The sequence below is a fragment of the Camelus bactrianus genome, chromosome 4 (genome assembly GCF_048773025.1).
Source record: "Camelus bactrianus isolate YW-2024 breed Bactrian camel chromosome 4, ASM4877302v1, whole genome shotgun sequence".
Lineage (NCBI taxonomy): Eukaryota > Metazoa > Chordata > Mammalia > Artiodactyla > Camelidae > Camelus > Camelus bactrianus.
The window spans coordinates 74,458,574-74,477,183 of record NC_133542.1 but is presented as its reverse complement, the minus strand read 5'-3'; the positions used below and the strand labels follow the sequence as shown (position 1 = coordinate 74,477,183).

Below are 18,610 nucleotides of genomic sequence, written 5' to 3'. Positions count from 1 at the left end.
TAGAAAAACACTCCGGACAACCAAGATGACGTTGTCAACAGATTAAAGATCATAACTGGAGTTTCCTGTGACAGGCTGTTAGCCCCTCTGCACCTCAGTTTCCTCCACTGAGAACCAAGGACAGTAACACTGGGGCCATCAGGTGGGGGATGGTACAAGGTGATGCAGGAAGTACTCTACACAGAGCCTGGCCTTACGAGGGGCTCTGGATGTGGGACCCGTATTTATTCCTAATACACTGGGAACTCCGGGTCTGGGCATGGAGATCAGAGCTTCTGAAAAGTAAGGTCAGACCAGTTCCTCCCCAAGGAAGTGCGGTCCAGGCTGGTCCCTGGGCTGCTCAGAGCAAATGGCTCCCCTCTGGTCAGAGAAAGATACTTCCTTATTTGGCTGGCAATTTGCGGCGCACAAGATAATCCCACAGATAGATACAAAATCGCACTTTTGTTGGAGAAGCCATGAAGCCAGGCAGACAGGGCAGTCTGAATCCTAGAACAGCCTCGCAGATCATACAGAGGCTGCGAAAAGGTGTGGAGCACCTGTCCTGTTATTTTATAAGGTTTGAAGATTCTTTTGATGGCAGGACACAACACAGCGACACTCGGAGAGATGAAAGGCAGGACTCTATTACTTACAGTTCCAAATGAGAGGTGGCTGCCACGCAGGGCCACGTGGGGCCACGTGGGGGCTGCACCCTGGGGACAGGGTGACCACAGCTGAGCTGTGGAAGGCAGCTTCCACGTGGCAAGGGGGCAGTTAGCTAGGTTTTACAGGCTCTCGGTGGATTGGCTGATTTAAATAATTGCAGTGGCTCCGGGGCACAGGAGCCACTCTCGGATGGAGTGTGGGGGCCCATGAGGGAAGGGGTTGGAGTGGGGGCTTGGCATACTGCCCAAGAAGGGGAACTGAGACCTATCCTCTTCAAAACTAGGTCGAGGCAGCACCTGTAACATGTTGTACCCCACCTGCCCTGTGTGGGCTGGACAGCCCACCTGCCCTAATCCCTTGTTCTTCACCTTCCCACGATCGAAACATTGTTTTGGAGACAGCCCGAAAAAGCTTAAAACTCAGCGAGTTTCTACTGTAGAGCGCAGGAAACTATATGCAATATCTTGTAGTCACCTGTAGTGAAAAAGAACTTGAGAAGGAATATATGTATGTATACGTATGACTGAAACATGCTGTACACCAGAAATTGACACAACATTGCAAACTGACTGTACTTCAATTGAAAAAAAAAAGATTAAAAAAGAATTTGAAAAAGAGAAAAAAAAGGTGGGGAAGGTATATCTCAGTGGTAGAGTTCATGCTTAGCATGCACAAGGTCCTGGGTTCAAGCCCTAATACCTCCATTAAGATAAAAACTAAAAAAAAAAAAGAAGAAAAAAAAAGAAAAAAACTAAATGAATAAATAAACCTAACTACCCCCCCAAAATAAAAAATAAATAAAAAAGGAAAAAAATTTTCAAAAAGTGGGAAAAAAGGAAAAAAAAACCCCTCAGCCCAAAGGCCGTCCATCCCGGCTACCCTTTCATCCCACAGCATCCCTGGACGCTCTGTCATTGTGGGCTCGGGCATCCTGGTCGAGTAAACTGCCTCGTCTCCACTTCCACATCTGCTCCTCCCGAGACGTAGTCCACCTTCCTGGGCCACCAGCTCAGTTTCCACCACACTTCTTACAGCCACTTCGCGCTCGGTGACAGCACACCCCGACAGTCGTCCTGCCTCTGATAGTGAGTGTTGTGTTTTGTTGTAGCAAAAAGAAATACTTGCTAGTGTTGGGGATCTGGCAGCCGCCTGAGAGGTTGGAGGGGAGACAGGCGGTGGTTCCCAGAGTGCTGGGTCCAGGGCCTGGAGTTAGGGAGGGAGGGGCACCCTGGACCGCGAGCGAAGACTGTGGCCAGAAACACTGGTGACAGGCCCCAGCCCACAGTCCCTGGGCTGTAGCGTTTAATCCGTCAGTAAACAGGGACGGAAGTAGGAAAAAGGAAGTTGTCCCAGTATCTTCCCGCCTGGGACCGTTGGCATTTCACCGCTGATTTCCAGTGTTTGCGTAAGGAGAAGTCTGGTGAGGGTGATTCTGAGCAAATGTGTAAGGCCAGCACTGCTTTCTTTCCTGGGTTAAAATTTAGTTTATGACAGTCTGTTACTAAGGTTTGTTGTCTGTCTTTGAGAGCTTAAGAGCAATTACTTTTGAAGCAGTAACATCAAAAATCTGTGTTACCTTTGAACTCTTTGCCTGCAGCCTCAGGAATCTTTCAGAGAATAAAAGCACAGTGAATTCCCAGAGCGAGAGCCAGTCCTGGCCCCCGGGCTTAGCTCTGTGGTCTCCAATGGGGACATGATCCAAAAGGCGCATTGCGTGGTGTGCTGGTGGCGAGAAATTTTAGGGGCCCAGGTGACAAGCCAAGAGCCGTGAGAGATGGTCTGTGCTGGGTGATGGAGGATCGGGGAGTTTAGTTTTTAGGAAGAGACAGGGCATACATACAACATATAGATGTAACATACAACGCATAGGTGTAACATACAACATACAGATGTAACATACAACATATAGATGTAACATACAACACATAGATGTAACATACAACATATAGATGTAACATACAACACATAGATGTAACATACAATGCATAGGTGTAACATACAACATACAGATGTAACATACAACATATAGATGTAACATACAACACATAGATGTAACATACAACGCATAGGTGTAACATACAACATACAGATGTAACATACAACATATAGATGTAACATACAACACATAGATGTAACATACAACGCATAGGTGTAACATACAACATACAGATGTAACATACAACATATAGATGTAACATACAACACATAGCAAGGGATTTGCATGGCATTTTCTCAGTTAGCAATTCTGTTAAGACTGACACTAACAGTCTCGCCATAGTAAATTGAAGCTCAGTTCATTCATTAACCATTAAAATTTTTTTTTCCTAAGAACTTTCTGAGAGCACCCCATCCTGCCTGTCCGACTCTCCCGCTGTCTCTAAGAGGTCTAGGAAGGGGTTCAGGGTCAGTTTGCCACCCTGTACTTGGAGCACAGCATTCTGAGCACAGCAATGTGTCACTTGGGGAGACAGTGACAACTTTTCTCATTCTAAGCTCTTATTAAGAGTCCAGTGGATTTTATCCAACCAGTAATAATCGGGCAGAAGCTGGTGGCGTCTGAGTGGAGGAGGAGATAAACACACCTCCCTCTGCCGCCGTTATGCCGGATCCGAAGCAATCTCCCGGCCTCGGTGGAGAGTGACAGGTGACCTTTAACAGAACGGAGCCCAGGGTAGTTGGCATTTGAGTCCAGCTCTGATGAAGACGCCCCCATTTTTGGCAGGCGCGATGCTTGAGAATTAACTTAAATTCATTTCCCAGAGAAAGGCAAGAGGACGGATGCCGAGATGACTTGGAGAAATCGTATTTGTTTTCTTTACCCACAGGAGACTTGGGGAGACATCGGTGTGTACTTCAATTTTCCATCTTCTTTAGAGGCATAAATAAAGCAGTGAACTGCTGAACCCCCGCTCATGCTTTAAAAGCCTGGGCCTCTGCCAGATTCGGGTGGCAGCTGTCTAAAAGCTTGATGCTCTTCTTCCTAAGTATCACAGAAATTATTTAATAATAATAATAATAAAACTTTTAAAGAAAGTCTTCCACAAATTGAAGTTCAGCTTTACTTTTTCTGAGCTGATAGAACTCTGAGCCTTGCCTCCTTGTTGGCTTTGAGGTGTCTGCAGATTCCAGACCCCACCCCACCCACAAGGACAAGCACGTCAGACCCCCACGGGGCTCCTGGGCAGAGCCCCTCATTTCTCTCCTGGGCCTCTGACTCATGACGTGGGGGTTCTAGATCCTAGGACAGGACTGCGTGCAGGGGAAAGAAACCCGCCAGGCCTGGGGCTCCCACCCACCACACCCCCCTGCTCGCTCAGGGCACTGTGGGCCTTTGTCCACATCGTGTCTTTTCTGCCAGGCTTAGCTCGAACCCTACCTCCTCTCGGCAGCCTTCCCTGGCACTTCTTGCTCTTCACCTTCGCAGCACTTGGCACGTTGTCCTCAGGACACTGGCTAAGCAGGAGGCACTGGCTTTGAGCCACATAGGCTGTGTGAGGCTGGGCAGGCTTTTTGCCAACTCTGAACCTCAGTTTCCTCCTGTGTAGCAAGATGGAGATGGCTTTATTCAGATGAGCAACACATCTTTACAGAGTGTGCAGGTACCGCTCGACTTCTGGGAACACAAAAGGAGACAAAACCTACAAGAGATGCTATCACGTGGCTTACATTCCTGCTGGGGTGAGAACCACTATATACAACTGACAGATACACACGATGTTGGGGTCCATGGAGAGCAGTAAAGCAGAGAAAAGGGGACTAGGGCAAGTGGGCAGTGGGGAGGGTTGTGGTGGGATGGCACGTTGTGTGGAAGGTGGTCAGGGGTGGCCTTTCTGATGACAGCAGAGGCTTATACAAATCCTGGAAAGATCTGGGCAAGAGCATTCCAGGCCGGGGGAGCAGCAAGTGCAAAGGCCCTGAGGTGTAATGTGCTTGGCAAATTCAAGTAGCATCGTGCAGGCTGTTGCCGATGGAGCAGTGACAGAGTGAGGCGATGAGTCAGAGGTAGATGGGCTCCTGGAGGACTCAGGCTTTTCCTCTGAGTCAGGTGGGAGCCACCAGAGGGGGAGGCATGGTGCTGAGGTCTAACTTATATTTTAAAAGGATTACTCAGGCTTCTGGGTGGAGAGTGGACTACCGACAGGAGGACAGGGGCGGAAGCAGGGAGGCCAGGCAGGGGCAGTGGGTGTCATCCAGGTGAGAGATTCCGGTGGCCTGGCCCAGGTAACAGACGTGCAAATGACAAGCAGTGCCTGGGCCCTGACCACGTTTTGAAGGTAGAACAGACAGAGCTGACATGCATTCAGACTGGTTGTGGGTGGATGAGAGAGAGCCATTAAGGACCAGTCCAGCTTCTGCCGGAGCAGCTGGGGAGAGGGAGAGTGGGCTGGCCATCTGCTGATCAGGGAACACAGGAGGGGCAGTGGGGGGAGGGACCACCAGCTCCGCTTGGACTTGGTAAGAGGGAGGCGCCTGTTAGGAATCTGAAGGGCTTTCCCGGGGCTGCTGCAACAGACACCACGGGCTGCGTGGCTCAGGCAGCAGACCTTCACTTTCTCCCAGCTCTGGAGGCTGGACGTCTGAGATGAAGGTGTGGGCGGGATGGGGTTCTCTGAGGCCTCTGTCCTTGGCTGGCAGACGGCTGCCCTCTGGCTGCCCCTTCACGGGGTCTTTTCTCTGTGCAGGTGTGACTCCTGGTATGTCCGGATTTCCTCCTTTTATAGGACACCATTCAGGTTGGGTTAGGGCCCACCCTGACAGCCTCATTTTAACTTAATCACCTCTTTAAAGGCCCTGTTTCCAGATACAGTCACATTCTGAGGTCCTGGGGGGTTAAGGCTTCTTTCAACATAGGAATTTTGGAGGACACGTTCAGCGCCGAGCAGTCTCAGGGGTCCTTTTCTCTGGCAGCCTGAGCAAACAGTTCCTGACAGGCATCTCAGCCTCATCTTTGTGTCCGCGCAGGGCACAGCCAAGGCGTGTTCAGGTGGGGGGTGCTTCTCCCAGCAGCCCCTGTGGCTCCTTGGCAAGATTCTCCATCACTTCCTCCCCACCCCAGCCCCTCAGCTCTCTTTTTCATTCCAATATCCAAATCCAAGACCGTTCAGCTGAGAAGGCCCCTGGAGACCGTCCAGCGAGCCCTCCACACTGCACAGAGAGGGGACTGCAGCCCAGGGCAACTAGGCGCCTGGCCCGAGGTCACGCTGTGTTAGTGGGTGGGGGCCGGAGCCGGGCCTCTTGCTTTGCTTTTAAGGGCTGTGCACAGTTGCCCCCTGGCAGTCCTGCCCGGTGCCTGAGGCTTTCCCGGGCCCCTCCCCCCTCCCCCGCTGTCCCCTTGGCCTGCATGTGACCACCCCTGTACCTGGTGGCGGTTCAGCCACGTTTGCTTTGAGCAGATGCCTCTCTCCTCTTCACGTGGCGCTCTGGGGGCCGCCCCCCTTCTCCCCTCAGCAGTGATTAGCCTTGTAAGACTAATGGACGAAGTCGCGTCTAATTACCCTGTTGAAGGCCCAATTATGCGATTAACACTGGAGGGCTCTAAACTAATGATGAGAAGGGCCTCTCATTTGCATAGCATTAAGGTAATTGAGCCGCTAGCCCAGGGGCGGCGGGGTGGGGATGGCAGGGTTCTCCTTCTGGAAGGACTCTAGCAGCCGGAGAGGACAGTTCACCTGACAGCTTCATTCACTAGCAGCGACCTGACTACCTAGCCAGCATGGCAAGCGGGGTGGGCAGAAAGGCCGGCGTGATGAAAAATGAGGGCTGGGAGCCCCTGGCTGAGTTTTCCTCCCAGCACTGGGCTGCCCTGGAGGCAAGCTCACCATCGCCTCGAAGAACCACTTTAGAAAAACCTCCCGTTAAAATCTTGCTGGACCCCTTCTGTTCCGCCCCTCCTGGCGCTTCCTCCACGCATTCCGCCACTCATTCACTCTCTCATCCACTCACATTTACTGAGCGCTTCTGGCATGGAGGCTGGGGTCCCTGCTCTTGGGAGTGTCTGGGGAGGGTGGCCCGCTTGGCTCGAGGCCCCCGTTTCCCCCAGAGGTGTGGGATTCAGCGCCGAGTCAGCCTTGCAGTTGGCGAACATCAGCAGAAAATCTCAGACTTTGAAAAACCCCTAAGGATTGTCAGCTCAAATCTTTGATTTTACCCTGTGAAAAATGGGGGTCAGGAAGGCTGAGAGCCTGGAGCTCAGAGTCACTTGGCAGGGAGTGGCGGGGGGGGGGTGGGGGGGTCCTGGTGCTCCTGGCTCTGCCCTGCGCACCCGCCCGCAGGACGGTCCTGCCCTTTCAGCGCCTCCGTCAGCCCCCGTGCACTGCGTTTTGAGTATTTGGCGTTGTCTCCTGGGAAACTTGCCTGAAGCCCCCCTCTCCCCAGAAACAGCCTTGTCTGTTTTTCCTCCATGAGGGCAAGACAGTGTCATCTCACGTTTAATACATAGGTGATGTTCAGGTGGTGTGGCCGGGACTAAAACCCGGATTGCTTTCCAATGAATTTGTTTTTTAACCAGAAATAAAGTCATGTGTATGTCCTTTTGTAACTTGCTTGCGCTTGGTAAAACTTTGTGGACACATTTCTGTTTCCATAAAGCTTTAATTCATTAAATGTTTGCGTAGGATTATACTGCAAATTATTACAGAGTAACAGTTTATGAACAGGATTACATAGTCCAGATGTATTGTAATGTATTTAAATGCTTTCTGTTGGCAGACATTTAAGTTAGCTACAATTTTTTTTCTGTTATAAATAACGCGGTAACAAATGTGTACACCCACACACATTTTTATGCACTGGTTTTGGTTATTTTCTTAGAAAAAGTTTATAGGAATGGAATTGCTGAGCCGAAGGGTATGCACAATTGAAAAATTAATTACTTTTATTTTTTAATGGAAAGGAGTCAGAGATTGAAGACGTACACATGGATATTCAGTGAAAAGTAACTCTCAAAAGACGAACAACTGAAAATTAATGATCTAAGTTTCTGACTTAGATTAGAAAAATAATCAGCCCCCAAAATGGCAAGAAAGAGACCGTAGGAACAGAAGTCAAGAAAATAGAAACCAAAGAGGCAGCAACAGCCAGAAACTGGTTCTTTGACAAAATGAATAAAAGTTAATAAATAAAGTTCAAAAATTAATAAAAAAAAATCTCTAGCAAGATTGATTTAAAAAAAAAGAAAGAGTACACAGATAAACAATATTCAGGATAAAAACTGGGATATAGCCATAAGCCAATCAGAGTTTACAAGGGTAAGGAAAATATTAGGAACAAGTTTGTGACAATCAATTTGGAAACAGACAAGACAGATAAATTCGCAGGAGAAGAAGAGTCTTACCAGTGTTGACATAGGAGGAAGCAGAAAATCCAGACAGTCCTGTAACGAAGTGTATTGAATCGTAAAACCCAAGTCTTCCCTCCCACAGATGCAGCTGGGTGTGAGCACTGTGGCAGCACGGAGCGTGGCCGCCAAGCAGTGAGACACACCAGCGATGGCGAAGGTCCTGGGAGAATAGTCCAGAGCCACGCAGGGGTCCCGCGCAGCGACGGACGTGAATGAGCCACAGCCACGCACGCCAGCATGGGGGAATCTTAGAAAAATAATGTTGAGCGGAAAAGCAAGTGGTAAAAGAACAGATACAGCATGATACCAATGCAGGCAAAACTCAGCAATGTCTTAAGTGCTCATACGCCTTTAGAAACACTGGCAATGGTGGTTCTCCTGGCGGCGGGGTGTAGGCAGAGGGACTGGTTAGAGCATCTGGAGTGTGTCACTGTCGGGGTGCACTTCTCCGGTGGACGTATCCGCCAGAATAGAAATTTTTCTAGGAAAGGATTGTCTTGTTCAGCAATAAATCTCAAGCTCCTAAAATAATACCTGGCACGTTGTAGGTGCTTCATACATGATTATATGTTATGTAACTCATTTTTATACATCAAAGCATGTCATAATAAAAAATGGGGAAAATATTGTTGTCTTCTCGCCCTTCCCCAGGAACAACCCCTCTTCGTAGTGTCTAGGGTATTCGTCTAGAAAACTTCTCTGCACCAATCAGGAGATATACATACATGGCTTTGTTGTACACAGATGGAGGCATACTGCACACACTGCTTACTTTCTCTTTTCTCTTGACGGCGTGTCTGGACATATTTCCATTTAGCCTATTGGCTCTGCTCCTCATTCTTTCCATTTTTATTCTTTAAAGAGTTTTTAAAATTTTTATTTGTTTATTTTTATTTATCTTTCAATGGAGGTGCTGGGGATTGAACCCAGGACCTCGTGCACACTAAGCACATGCTCCACCACTGAGCTATTACCCTCCCCGAATCCTCATTCTTTTTAGTTGCCACGTAATAGTCTTGCCTGAGACGAGACAGTAACTGATTTGGTCAGGTCCTTATTGAAGAGAATTTAGATTGGGTTCTTTCTTTCATTTTGCAAACAGGCTCTGTCTGTCCACGGGACTATGTCTACAGATTAAAATGCTAGGCGTGGAATTACTGGAATGTAGTTGGGCTTTTATTTTCAGTGGGCACCACAAAGTGCCCAAGAGCTCCTGGTTCTGCTGGGAGGGTCCCTGTGACCCAACGAGGTGTGCGCTTGGGAAAGAGCTGGAACATCCAAGGAACAAAGTCTTCACTTACAGAGGTTTGGGGACGCCACGCTGCAGGACTCCAGAGGACACTCAGGCAGCAATGTGGGTTCCTGGGGCTACCCAAGTTTGTGACACAGTTCACTTGAATTACCATGCACATGCTCAAGCTATGGAAATGTTTGCCATCAGGGAACTGAAGTTTTAGGGAGCATGTATTTTTTTCTTGGGATCGATAATTGATTTAAAATATGCCTGAATGTTTTGTTTCAAGAATGGTTGTATTGCCCACAGCAGTTACATTCTGACTTAGAGTAATTAAGTAATGAGAATTATTCCAATTTTTAGTGCCTTGAGCCTCTAGCCACAACTGAAATGGGACAGGCTCATGAACATAAAGGCCAGTCACGAAAGAAGAGATTCTCATGAGGCAGATGCTGCCTCCTGGATAAGCCTCAGCACCCCAGCCAAGTGCAGAGCATGGGGGCTGACCGGCGATTGGGGTGGGTCCCAGGCACCCAGCCTTCGGGGAGACAAGGCCCTGGAAGCTCTGCCCGCAGCTCAGGCTGCCTTTCCTGGTGCCTGGGACAGTCCATCCTCTGTGAGAACAGCTGTGCACCTGGGAAGAGCACGGACGTAGGGCTCCAACTGGAAGCAGGCTGCTCGGTTTCCCTGGGGACCGACTGCTGGCCGGCGTTGCCGGGACATTTTCTGTAAGTGGTAGGTTTCGTGTTAACGGCATGAGCCTTGGAGTCAAAGAAAGACCTGAATTTGAATCGGTGGCAGCTGACATTTAGTGAGCACATGCTGTGTGCCAGCACAGGGAACAGGTCGGACAGGCCAGCTTGCCCTCTATTTGGGAGCCCGCTCTGGACGGGAGGAGGGCAGTGGGTGGGGTGATTATCCCGAGCTGCATGGGGGGGCAGTCGGGGCAGGGTGAAGGCCCGGAAACAGGGACCCGCCACACTTCTTTCTAGTCACTTCACCTTTCAGAGCCTCAGTTTCTTCATTTGCAAAGTGAAATGAATAGTTGACGTGATGTGAAGTGGCTCTAGGTTCAGAGGCAGGGGAGGCGAATGTGAAGGATACACTGTGGCAGTCAGCACTCCGGGGCCGGCTGGGGGAACTGTTCCTTCTGTGTTTCCACAGGATTGACCCCAAGGTCCCCAGGCAGGTGAGCTCCTTCCGAGGGAGGAGCAGTCTTTTTGTCTCAGCTGTCTTTTTCACTCACTCTGAGATGCTGGCCCTCCTTTCCCAGGGACGGGTGGGTTGGAGGCGCCTGGTTGGTGGAATGAGGGTGGGGGTGTGTCCTTCTGACCTTTGCCCTTTGCTCCCGAATCCTCCAGCCCTGCCAGTGAGCTATGGAAACATCCCTGCCGCTGATGGCGGTTGGCACCAGTCCCGCGGGGCTGCTTCCGGATTGACACGTCAGCCACTTCGGCTGCCCCTGGACAGACGCGTTGAGCTGTCTTATGCCGGGTGCCCGTGGCGAGCGTGCGGCCTAATAGAGACAAATGCGGCACCAAACTGGAATTTGATGGATCTGAAATTATGTATTTAATTCATAGTTGGTATAGAGTGCTCATAAAGTCTTGATCATGATAGAGAGGCTAATAAACGTTTGAGAACATAAATATTTGGGGGAGGAAATGGCTTTGTGAAACATTTAGTCGTGGAGTAGTTAGAAGAACAGAGAAAAATCGGCCAGGCAGAACTCTCTAGATACCAATCTGCTGAGCTGTATATGTAGGGTCAGTAATGATCTTGAGTGAGCCGTTTTATGGGTGTGCAGACGTTAATTTGATGAACACAGACGTGTGCAGTGTCTCACATCACGCCTCAAGCTGTTTGCCCAACAGATACCTGAACCGAGGGGGCAGAGGTGCAGGTGGCTGGGGAGGGGGTCCCACTGGCCTATGGAGCGCTTACCGGACACCAGCAGGTGCTCAGAACTGCGTCCCCGGGAGGCCAGCTGGGTGTGCACCTGTGCAGGGGAAGCTGATGGGGAAAGTGCCCTGAACCCCTGCCCTGCGGCGGCCCCTGAGGCTGGACAGAGCATCCATGTGGCAGTCAGGCCAGAGTGCCCAGGTTCAAATCCTGCTCTGCCATTTACTGGCCACGGACCTTGTGTAGGTCCCTCACCCCCTCTGTAAAGCGGGCATGATGATAATGGTACCTGCTTCCGGGGTCTCGTGAGAATAAATTAGGCGATACATGTCCAGTACATAAGAAAGCACATTTTCACTCCGAAGAGTGAGGTCATCTGGTGCCCTCTGGCTCGGCTGGAAGGATGCCGGGGGTCCTGGCAGCAGAGCGAGGGAGGTTCTGGTGGGAGAGTGGGTCAGGTTTGGTTTGCGGCTTGGAATGTGGCCCTGGTAGCTGATCCCTGCCCACACCTGCCCCCACAGGGCGAGACATATGTTCGTGGTTCGTGGAGAGGTGGGTCAGAAGGAATTTATTACCAAGAACAGTGAAAGTTTTAAAATATGTAGATGATTTACTTAACAGACGCTTTTGCAGGTTTCAGGCACCCCTGCCCTGCTCCCGAGCGGAGCTCCACAGCCCGGGCTCCCTCTGCCCGAACAGAGTCCTTTCTGTAAACGCGGCGGAGGGCAAACGGTTTGAGGACTGCCCTCCACGCCGTCTCTTCACCGTCTGGGAGCTTCTTTTTGGGAGGACAGTTCTCTGTACACGAGGGAGCTGCTGTTTTGGTATTTCCTGTGAGAGAAAAACAAAGGGAAGCAGAATTTAGGTGAACAGGAGTCTGGACAAAAAGAACCTTGGTAGTGTCTGTAAAGGTGGCAATAAGAGGGAAAAACAAAGGAGGCTGAAGGATAAATCTCTTTCCTTGGAAATCTTTGAGAATTAGAGACGGTCATTCTACCTGCAGAATTAGGGGGCTCTGGGGGTTCTCTTTGGTCCTGGGGTGCAGTTCTGCAGTTCTGCAGTTGCTACCCAGCCTGCTGCTTCTGGAGCTGGTGGTCATGGATCTCGGCAAACAGGAAGGTCATTGGTTCCTTCCACAAACCCTGGTTTAGCCCCTAAGACGAGCATCATGTGCACACCGTGCGGGCTTCGGGGATGCAGAGTGAGTGAGACGTGGTCCTGCCCTCCACGGCTCCCTCCCTCAGAGGTCTGCCTTTCAGAAGGGGACTCAGGGGTGCTCGACCCGCAGCAGTCTCTCCTGGGGGGGTTCTTGGGGTGCAGGGTAGGGCACTCAGTGCTGGAAAGACACCCTCACAGGGAAACCGCTGGGGGGATACCAAGGACGTGTGGCCTGCCAGGTCCCCTGACACGTGGGAAGTACGAAGCCCTGTTAAATATTTCAGACAAGTTATAATCCAAACATCCTGCATGACAGCGAGTCCTGCCAGCAGAGCAGAGGGAAGGTGCTGATAAAAATACCAGCGAGGACGGCTGCTCAGGTCAGCGGTCATATTCTGGCCGCAAGGCCTTTTTCTTGAGGTGCTTGGAGAAAAGTGGAATCAAATGGGAAAAGTGGGGGCCTTCTGTGAGACGGGCTCGGCCGGGGGTGGGGGCAGGGGGGCTGCCTTTTGCAGAGGAGTCTCTTGGTGGACGGGCCCCAGGATGAGCCAGCAGCCACAGATGTGCTATTGAAAAGGGGGAGGGGCTTCTGATAACACCCCACGTCCGCTCAGGGAGGCCTGGGGGCTCGATGCTCTTCCCTCATTTGCCTGCTTACCAGTCATCATCCTGGCTCACTGGTGATGCTGTGACAGTGTCACAGGCTGGTGTCACCTTGGGCTCCCTCCGCAGTGAGCAGATTCGCTCCATCATCGCCCCTGGTTGCAGCCGCGGTCCTGCTTAAAGATAATGAAATGCAAATAGCCACCTGTGTCCTGAACCCACATACATCTTTGTGTCTGCGTGGCCGAGGCACTTAGAAACATGAGAGAGAGCAATCCTCTCCGCGCCTCCTCTCTCTTGACCTCGCGCGTTCCCTGTAGAGACTCTGGGCGTTGGCATCTGTTCTTCCTCCTTCCTCGGAGTTGGCGCTGAGCTGAGCGGATTCTTGGGGTCTGCCTGCGGCCAGTGCCTTACAGAGAGGCCCTGTGGGGCGTTGGCAAAGGGCCGGCCCCTTCTTAGCTGCTCTGAGGCCGGTTATTTCTCTTCCTGGCCCCTTTTCCACATCGGAAAGTGGAGGTGATAATAGTGCTTAATTCAGAGTTGGCAGGACACCTCTGCGCATGCCACCTGCTGTCCCCATTGTCACCTTAGTGCCACTCCAAGAGGCTGCAGGAATGAGTTGTGAGACCACTCCTGTGGTCGTGAATGCGGGGTCCCCACCCCATGAAGGTGACCTTGCCACCCCAGCAGGCAGGGAGGACCTGCCATCCAGGGCCACCCCAGGGAGGATGACCGCCAGTCCTCCACAAGGACACTAGCATGTCCGGGAGCTGCAGCCGGCCCTTCCCTACCAGGGATGTGCACACCTGGGGAGAATCCGGGACGGCTTCAGCCCCTCCCCTCCATGAGCTCCCAGCCACCGTCTAAGCAGTGTGAGACTCTGCAGCGCATCCTAGGAAACACTTCTAACCAGGCCGTGGCCCCAATTCCTTCCCAGGTAAAAATCCGAGGGCCCGGCCCTCGGGCCAGGCAGAGGGTCAGTGCCTGCTGTCCTGCAGGGCCAGGATCACCTGCCAGTGGGCGTCTGGACAACAGAGGGGCAAGATGAAGACTGGCAGGGACAAGGATGTGGACGCTCACTGGGGTGTGGCTTTGGCAGGTGACTTTACCAATCTGAACGTCCAACTCCTCATCACTAGAAGAGGCAGAGAGCAGCGCTGGCCCCTTTCTCGTGAGAATGCCGTGTGAGTCCCTGGTGAGTGTGCTCAGCCCGAGTCCAGCTGGGCAGCTGCTACTTCTATTAATAAGGGGTGGATTTGTCCACCCCACAGGTATTTACTGCAGGCAGTTCTTTGCCAGGCTCTGTCCCAGATGCCGGGACCACAGCCGTGAACAAAACTTTCTCATGGGAAGAGACAGACAATACACATGCAAGCAGAGGAGAAATATCTGCGGAGGCAATGTGCTCGGTGGGGAATTAAAACTACGGTGAGGTATCACCTCACACCAGTCAGAATGGCCGTCATTCAAAAGTCCACAAATGACAAATGACAAATGCTGGAGAGGCCGTGGAGAAAAGGGAACCCTCCCGCACTGCTGGTGGGAGTGCAGGCTGGTGCAGCCACTGTGGAAAACAGTACGGAGATTCCTCAAAAGACTAGGAATAGACTTCCCATATGACCCAGGAATTCCGCTCCTGGGCCTATATCCAGAAGGAACCCTACTTCAAAAAGACACCTGCACCCCAATGTTCATAGCAGCACTATTTACAATAGCCAAGACATGGAGACAGCCTAAATGTCCATCAACAGATGACTGGATAAAGAAGAGGTGGTATATTTATACGATGGAATACTATTCAGCCATAAAAAACCAACAATATGACGCCATTTGCAGCAACATGGATGTTCCTGGAGAATGTCGTTCTAAGTGAAGTAAGCCAGCAAGAGAAAGAAAAATACCATATGAGTTTGCTCATATGTGAAATCTAAAAAAAAAAAAAAAAAAAAAAAAAAAAAAAAACATAAATACAAAACAGAAACAGACCCACAGACATAAAATACAAACTTGTGGTTGCCAAGGGAGTTGGGGGTGGGAACGGACAGACTGGGATTTCAAAATTTGTAGATACTGACAGGCAAATGCAGAATAGATAAACAAGATTATACTGTATATAGCACAGGGAAATATATACAAGATCTTGTGGTAGCTCACAGCGAAAAAGAATGTGACAATGAATATATGTATGTTCATGTATAACTGAAAAATTGTGCTCTACACTGGAATTTGACACAACATTGTGAAATGACTATGACTCAATAAAAAAATGTAAAAATAAAAAAATGCCACAGGGCGGTGGGGAAGGGCGAGGTGGCAGGTTGGATGGGTGGAGAAGGCGCCTCTGAGAAGGGATTGTTTAAGCTAAGATTTCAATGAAAAGATGGAGCCAGCTGCGGGGGGGGTTGGGAGGAAGTCACCCAGGCTTGGGCGGGAAGGAGTCAGGTAGGTTTCAGGGCAGCTCACCTGGAGGTGGGGTTGGGTGGGGGCAGCAGGGAGGCTGTGACAGCTCGGGATGAAGACCCGGTGGGACTCGGCGCCTCCGTCAGCCAGGGCAGGGCTGGGGAGGCCCCTCCAGGAGCTGGTCAGAGACCCCGGGGGCGGGGGCGGGTATTCTGTGTATTTCGAACATTTTATTACACAAGAAATCCATTTGTTGTAGAACAGCTAGAAAACGTAGCTAAGTAAAAATTTCCCAATACCCAGAGATGATCAAGGTTAACATGTCGGTATAGTGTGTATATTCTGACATTTTCAGGGCTGCTCGACAAAAACAGGGTTTTAACTATAACTGTATCACATCCCTTTTTTGCACTTAATATGTTGTGCACCCATGTTCACAAACACCTCGCCAGCCCTGCATAGACACAAGATTATTGCAGGGTGACTGCCAGCCCTCCACAAGGACACTAACATGTCCTGGAGTCACAGCGGGCCCTTCCCTACCAAGGATGGACTCGAATAATAGCTTTAATTCACAGGCGACTATTGAAACCCAGAAGTTTTAAGTAGCAGGCCTGGGTCCCCAGCCAAGGACATGGAAAAGCTTCATCTAGCAACTCAGGTGTCACCCCTTAGGTGATAGGTAGGTAGGTTCACTTAAGAAGTTTAACCCAGGAGTGCAGCCAGATAAACAGTTTAACCCTGGGTCTCTTCTCGGTAGGCAGTTAGGGGCATCTCGTCCGGGGACCGCCGAGCTGCAGGGCTGGGCTCGGAGCGAGCCCTCCCAGGGCAAGCGTCCTTTAACCCCCAAATCGAGCTTTCCTCCAGTTGTGATCAACCAAGCCCCGGGAGCAGTTCGTACCTACCTTCCATGAGTCACCGTGTCTGGGTGCTCCCTGAAGTTGGGTGCAGATTCGGGAGGGGATGGGCCCGAGGGAGCCCCTCTCTTCAGCCGCCCGCGTTGGGTAGGACTGTGTCGCGGCGGGAGTCTCCAGGTGGAGACTATGTGACGTTGTAGAATCTGAACCTGGGTCTCTGCTAGCCCACAAGTAAGAGCGTCCTATCGTGGTTAGACATTTGAGAAGAAAGAGGAAGTGGCCTTCTGGGAATGGAAGCTCAGAGGGGACTTCCTGGAGTTGGAATGTTCTGGAAAGTCCTTTGATTTGTGCCAGCAATGCCGGGGAAGTGTGCCTCCTGTTGGGTCTCTGTGGCCTCTGCTCTGGAAAGATGCGTGGAGGAAATGAAGCTGGTGGAGGCCGGACAGGGCTGTGGGAGGACGCAGTGGAGAGGCTGCTCGGGGGCACATGTGGGGGCTGAGGTCCTGGCCTGTAAGGGCCCCCAGGCAGGGCCTGGGCCTCGCCCAGAAGCTTGCGTACAGCAGGAACTCAGTAACAGTGAGCTGAGTGTCCAGCAGAGGAAGGCAGGGGAAGTGGTGGAGGAAATAAAAACCACATGAGACGCCGATGCCCCGGACCCGGTGCGGTGGCCGTCGCAGGTGCGCGTCCCTGTGGCTTGTGGCTGTGACCCCCTCAACTCGTTCTTCCAACTGCCCTCGGCTCCAACCCACCCTTCCAAAACCTCCCTCCCTTCTGAGGGCGGGATTCTCAAGGGGACATAATTGAGTCCGCAGACATATATTGAGCACCCACTGGATACCGGGCACTGTTTCGGGGGCTGGCAGTGGGGCAGTGAACAACCCAGACACACCTGTGCCTTCAGGGGCAGACAGGAAACACAAGTAGATCCCTCTGTGGGGTCTCCCGGGGAGGGGGCTTCAAGGAGGACAGAGCGAGAGGTGTGAGAGGACGGGGTACTGCTCACAGCTGGGGCCCGGGGGGCGGACATCTCGGAGGAGTTCTGAGTCAACTGACGGGGTGGCCCTGCGGCCGCTGGGAGACCAAGGGCCGGGGCTCCCTGAGCAGAGGGTGTGTTCCCGACAGCGGGGAGGCCGTGTGGCCGGGAGGCAGGGGCGAGGGGCTGTGGAGGGGATGGGTCTGTGAGCAGCTAACACCAGGCGTGTGTAAACGTTCAGCCGGTCCAGTGTTACAGATCGTCCAAAGGGGACCACGTGTAGACACGGAGCTGGTGGAATTATGGCTCTTGGATCAGATGGACCTGGTTGGAATCTAGCTCTGCCCTTGACTGCTTCCTGGCCTCGGGCAAGTTCCTTCCTCCCTGGTAGCCTCCGTTTTCTCATCTGTAAAATGAGGCTGATCTTAGAACCACTTTTGAAGGTGGTTGAGGAAGAGACCCCAGAAGCACGATGCTGAGTGACGGAAGGCAGTCACAGAAGGGCACATGCTGTATGATGTCACTTGTATGACATGTCCAGACCAGGTAAACCCACAGAGACAGAAAGCAGACTCAGAGAGGCCAGAGAGGCTCTGTGGCCCAATGGTTAGAGCTCAGCCCGGGATGTCCGACTATCTGAACTCAAAACGTCTGCTTTTCCTAAGGATGTGACCTTGGGAGTTTCACTGCTTTGAGCCCCAGCTCCCAGACCCATCCAGTGGGGCATAGTAACTGTACCTATGTCCTACAGGGAGACAGTCCATGGATAACGTTAAGTCTGTAACATGCTTAACCCACAGCAAACACGGTAAATGTTGGCTGATTAACAACGGCCATTTCACTGGAAAATTATTCACTTAAGACATGAGGGTGAACTTCACCCGCCGGTTCCGAACCACAGGGACCAAACACCCCGTGCCTCTCATCCCTTGGCTGGTGGCCACCTGGTCTTTTCATACTACGTCTTAATCTTTCAATAGCCCGACCACCCCCAAGTGCCAGGGACAGGAAGTCTGCATTCGCATGTATGTAAAACGTACCTCGTAAGCTTTGTGAGGGCAGGAACGTGTCTGGCTTATTCATCCTGAGCTCCCTGGGACCCGGGACCGGAGGTGACTAGCACACAGGAGGCACTGCATCAATATTTGTTGAATGAATGAGCATACGTTGCTTTTCCTAAACCAGAGGCGTCGGTCTGCACTGCGCTATTTACACTCGCTCGTCACCTGGCTGCCCTTGCATCTGGGCCCGTGGGCGGCGCGCTGAGCGGTGTGGTCTGCACACGGGATCATTGCACTGTGTGCACCCCTGGGTGGCCACCGTCTGCTGTGTCCTTTCTCCGGTCGGCCCGCTCGCGTGGATTGCCATGATGCCGTCAGGGGCTCGGGCTGGCGCTTGGACACAGTAAGCTCCGATCCTGCGCGCTGTGTGATCTGCACGGGAGAGTCTCGTCCACTCCTCTGTGTTATCACCATTATGCTGGCCCTGTAGCTTCA

The 18,610-nt window shown here is 51.7% G+C and overlaps 1 protein-coding gene and 1 long non-coding RNA gene across 13 annotated transcripts in view; one reads left to right on the top strand and one right to left on the bottom strand.

Moving 5' to 3' along the window:
• AK8 (adenylate kinase 8) overlaps positions 1 to 18,610 on the top strand; it is a 121,196-nt gene that overhangs the window by 80,414 nt on the left and 22,172 nt on the right. The window contains exon 12 of one of the 12 annotated variants that reach the window (XM_074362468.1): positions 8,070 to 11,561. The exons of the other annotated variants lie outside the window; for them this stretch is intronic. Within the exon in view, the coding sequence (XP_074218569.1) occupies positions 8,070 to 8,085 (16 nt within the window). The 3' untranslated portion in view covers positions 8,086 to 11,561. Of the gene's footprint in view, positions 1 to 8,069; positions 11,562 to 18,610 lie in introns of those variants that run through there. 12 annotated transcript variants of the gene reach the window in all.
• On the bottom strand, positions 11,708 to 18,111 carry LOC141577511 (uncharacterized). Its single transcript, XR_012506591.1, has 3 exons — positions 16,190 to 18,111; positions 12,940 to 13,057; positions 11,708 to 11,954 (listed from the first exon to the last, which is right to left on the bottom strand). It is a non-coding gene; the product is annotated as an uncharacterized LOC141577511 (long non-coding RNA).